A 3,393-nucleotide genomic window follows, 5' to 3' on the forward strand; every position below is an offset into this window, starting at 1 on the left:
ATTTTTCAATTTTGGAATTTTCTACAAGTCTCTGGTAACTTTTGCACTCAAGTGTTTTTCTCAAACGCGCGTAGACATACACGCACACATGCACGTGTATGTATGTATGTAATATATGCTTGTATGGCTATGAAGTTTTCGTATGCATTTGATGACCTAAGCGCATGTATTGTTTTTGTCCAGTTGTTTAATTTCCTTTTTGACTCACATACATATCAAAAAAAATATCGAATGCTATCGTTAAAATAATAAATCACTTTAATAGAAAACTCAGCCTTGCTTTAGTAGGCACGTGTGAATTATGCACTGCCACTGCAACTCTAATATGTAGCTGCCAATCAGCAAAATGTTTGTATGTTATACCAACAGCCTTATGCATATTTTNGGCGAATATCATAAAAAAGGCAAAAAAAGGCAACTTCAGATGTGTATATTTGGAATCAGGGAAAGCTAAAACGTGGTCACTCTAGAAGGCAGCCGCCTCGTCGCCTATAGGGCCCGAGCCCTTAATAGCGATTNTTGGCTTTTGTAGGGCTATGACGAAGTAAACATAAACTTCTAGAAATGGTTTCTCCCTTCGATATTTCCTTATTGTCACAAAACATAGCAAAAGTTTTTAATATGACATTCGCTTGTAGTCAATAAATTAAAAACAAGTACCAGCACTAGTTTAAAATATCAATAATATCTGACNACTACTGTGAGGTTACAACCTTACAAGGTATAGGGCAATAATAAACCTCCCCAAAGAGAGTGTAAGGATATTGTCAAGTTTTCTGACGGGTCTCTTTAGACTGAAAAGTCACCTGCATAAGCTAGGTATTTGGTCGACCGACCAATGTCGTTTCTGCAATGTTACTGAGAAGACTCCTCTGCATCTGTTTCGCGAGTGCGAGGCAGTTGAGAATAGACGGGATGGGCACCTAGGCCAACTCTGGCCAAGTGAAGAATTCATACGATCGCTAATACCTGGAGATCTCCTCCAAAATCTGGGTAAGTGGTTGAGGGCACAATAGATCCTTTGGTCGGAGTGCATACCTCTACTTCAATGTATATATCTATCTAAGGCAGGCACAAGAACTTCTTGGAACTTATAACCCCAAAAGGTCTAGAGAACTAATAACTCTTCCAAAGACTAACCTGAGATTTAACGAGGGATGCTAATGGATCACTGCAGAGTGCGGGCCCATATGCAAACCCTGTGGGTTTGTGCAAACCCTGTGGGTTTGTGCAAACGACTTGTGTCGGTATTGCTATTTGGTACCAGAAACCGCACTGCGTATCCTCTTAGAATGCGATGCCTTTTCAAGAAGAAGAATAACACACCTGGAAACGATGTAGCCAGAGGTTAAGTATATTCACTCTCTACCGCACTCAAAACTGCTGGGATTCTTCAGAGCACTATGGCTGGACGATGTGTTATGATGAGCTCTAAGGTCGCAGTACACATCCTCTAAATCTAAACGAGTGGCCCACTATGATATATATAAAAGCAGGATATTTGTTTGACACTTTAGGGAACAGAAACTGCAATAAAATACGCATAACTGTTTAATAAGTTTTGCTTAAAATCTTTTATACATAGTGAAAAAAAATACATTCAAGTCCGCTTACAACAATACCCCGAAAACATATTAACTATACATTTTCTTTTCTACATTTCAGAGTCCAACTCCACCACAATACGTATATTGGCAGAAAAACGATCGCCTTATAAACTATTACGATTCGAGGCGTGACATTTCAATTGAAACTACACCTGGACCGCGAACACAAAGTCGTCTCATCATACGGGAGCCGCAAATTTCTGATTCGGGCAATTATACGTGTTCGGCCAGTAATACAGAGCCAGCGAGCATTTACGTTTTCGTGTCGAAAGGTGAGTGAAAATATATGCAAAAAGATTTAGTTGTACTTTATTTTAATGCTCAAGCGAAATTTGCAAATGTGCCAACTAAAGTGGGGATTGTATTTAAAATTGCACATTGTACAGTTATAATTAAGGCAACTTCGGTTTTATACAGTATTTCAAATTGTTTTTGTTTTTTTTTTTTTTTTGCGCACAAAATATTTGTCAGCTTACGATTTTACATTTTGTGGAAGCTATTCATTAAAAGTCAATTACGTTTGAAAAGAATAACTAAACGTGCTAATGTGGGCAACAGCTGCTCTCAATCAAGTGACCCCAGCCTGCTTCCACATGCAAACTACCCACTTGCCATCAAATTTTGCATCGAATTTTTTCTCATTTACTCGGCTTGGTTCTCTTTGCCTTTTTTTTGTCAGATTTGTCAGATTTGCCATAGTTGCAATTTTTGCATTTAGATGAAATTTTATGCAAATATACTCCGCAAGCAATATGCTTGCAATTTTGATTGTTGCCAAATAGTTAGGAAATAAAAAACGGGAAATAATTCACTTTTCACAGATTTGCATCCGGATTTTCATTTGCAATTTGCATTTATATTTACTGCACGTACTATTTTTTGATATTTTTTGCTAATGTAACTTTGTAACTTTGTTTTTTAAATTGTTTTTTTTTTCTTGCAGGTGATAATATGGCGGCTATATCACGAAAAACTTCCTCGGCCGATCGGATTGCAGCGATATTTAAATATCTCTTGGCCCCGTGTGTGCTGGTGAATACGCTGGGTATAAGGTGAGTGGAAAACTAAAAAGCCTTTTCTGAAAGAAATACACATTTGCTTATAGGATTAGAATTTAATTTTATATTTACATACCTATAAGTCAGGTTATAGAAAAAGCTATAGTTTTTTTTTTAGAAATTGGGAGCCTTCAGCAACATTTCTACGGGGGTATTTTTAGAAGGGCCTAATTCCTTTGGCGTAAGCCCTGGCTTAGCCCATTTAATTGTTCATCTTTTAAATTGCGCGATGTTAAAAGAATAGCAAATGAATCTACCATCTACTTTAACCCTACAACTAGCGTTGTAGTCTGACAGACCATTTTTGAAAAAATTCACCAAAAATGGGTTCCACAACATTTTTCGCCAAACTGTCTCATGACAGCAGTTTTTTTATTATTTGTGCACGTTTCCAGGTTGTGGTCTGTCAGACCGAGATAAATTAATCTAATACTATTCATAATATGGACCTTATTTTGCCCATTTAGCCTACATCTCCTTCGGTAGCATTCCATGGTAATTGTCTGCATATGCACCGTCTGCCTTAAATCGGCTGGTTGTCATATGAAATGTAAGTCTCCTGTTTGTTATTCACATTAAAGAAAGATACGTTACACATATAAACTATACATCGTCCGTGTAGTCGCCGGGCACTAGCAAGACGCGTTGGACGTCTCTACAGACAAGCTAAAACACGGTACTCGGGACCACTACCGGATGGCTTCTGAAGTCGCCACAACCCCAGCTAT

The 3,393-nt window shown here is 38.0% G+C and overlaps 1 protein-coding gene across 1 annotated transcript in view; it reads left to right on the plus strand.

Annotated features, from left to right (window-relative positions):
* The window catches only part of dpr12 (defective proboscis extension response 12), a gene marked incomplete at both ends in the record, with an annotated part of 13,839 nt that extends 11,180 nt beyond the window's left edge, over positions 1-2,659 (plus strand). Inside the window, 2 exons of the mRNA XM_017632569.1 lie at positions 1,666-1,879; positions 2,551-2,659. Coding sequence (XP_017488058.1) covers positions 1,666-1,879; positions 2,551-2,659 — 323 coding nt within the window. The remainder of the gene's footprint in view (positions 1-1,665; positions 1,880-2,550) is intronic.
* Between the last annotated feature and the right edge of the window lie 734 nt (positions 2,660-3,393).

This window comes from Rhagoletis zephyria, unplaced genomic scaffold (genome assembly GCF_001687245.7).
Source record: "Rhagoletis zephyria isolate East Lansing unplaced genomic scaffold, Rhagoletis_zephyria_1.1 Rzeph_scaffold_10311, whole genome shotgun sequence".
NCBI classification, from domain to species: Eukaryota; Metazoa; Arthropoda; class Insecta; order Diptera; family Tephritidae; genus Rhagoletis; species Rhagoletis zephyria.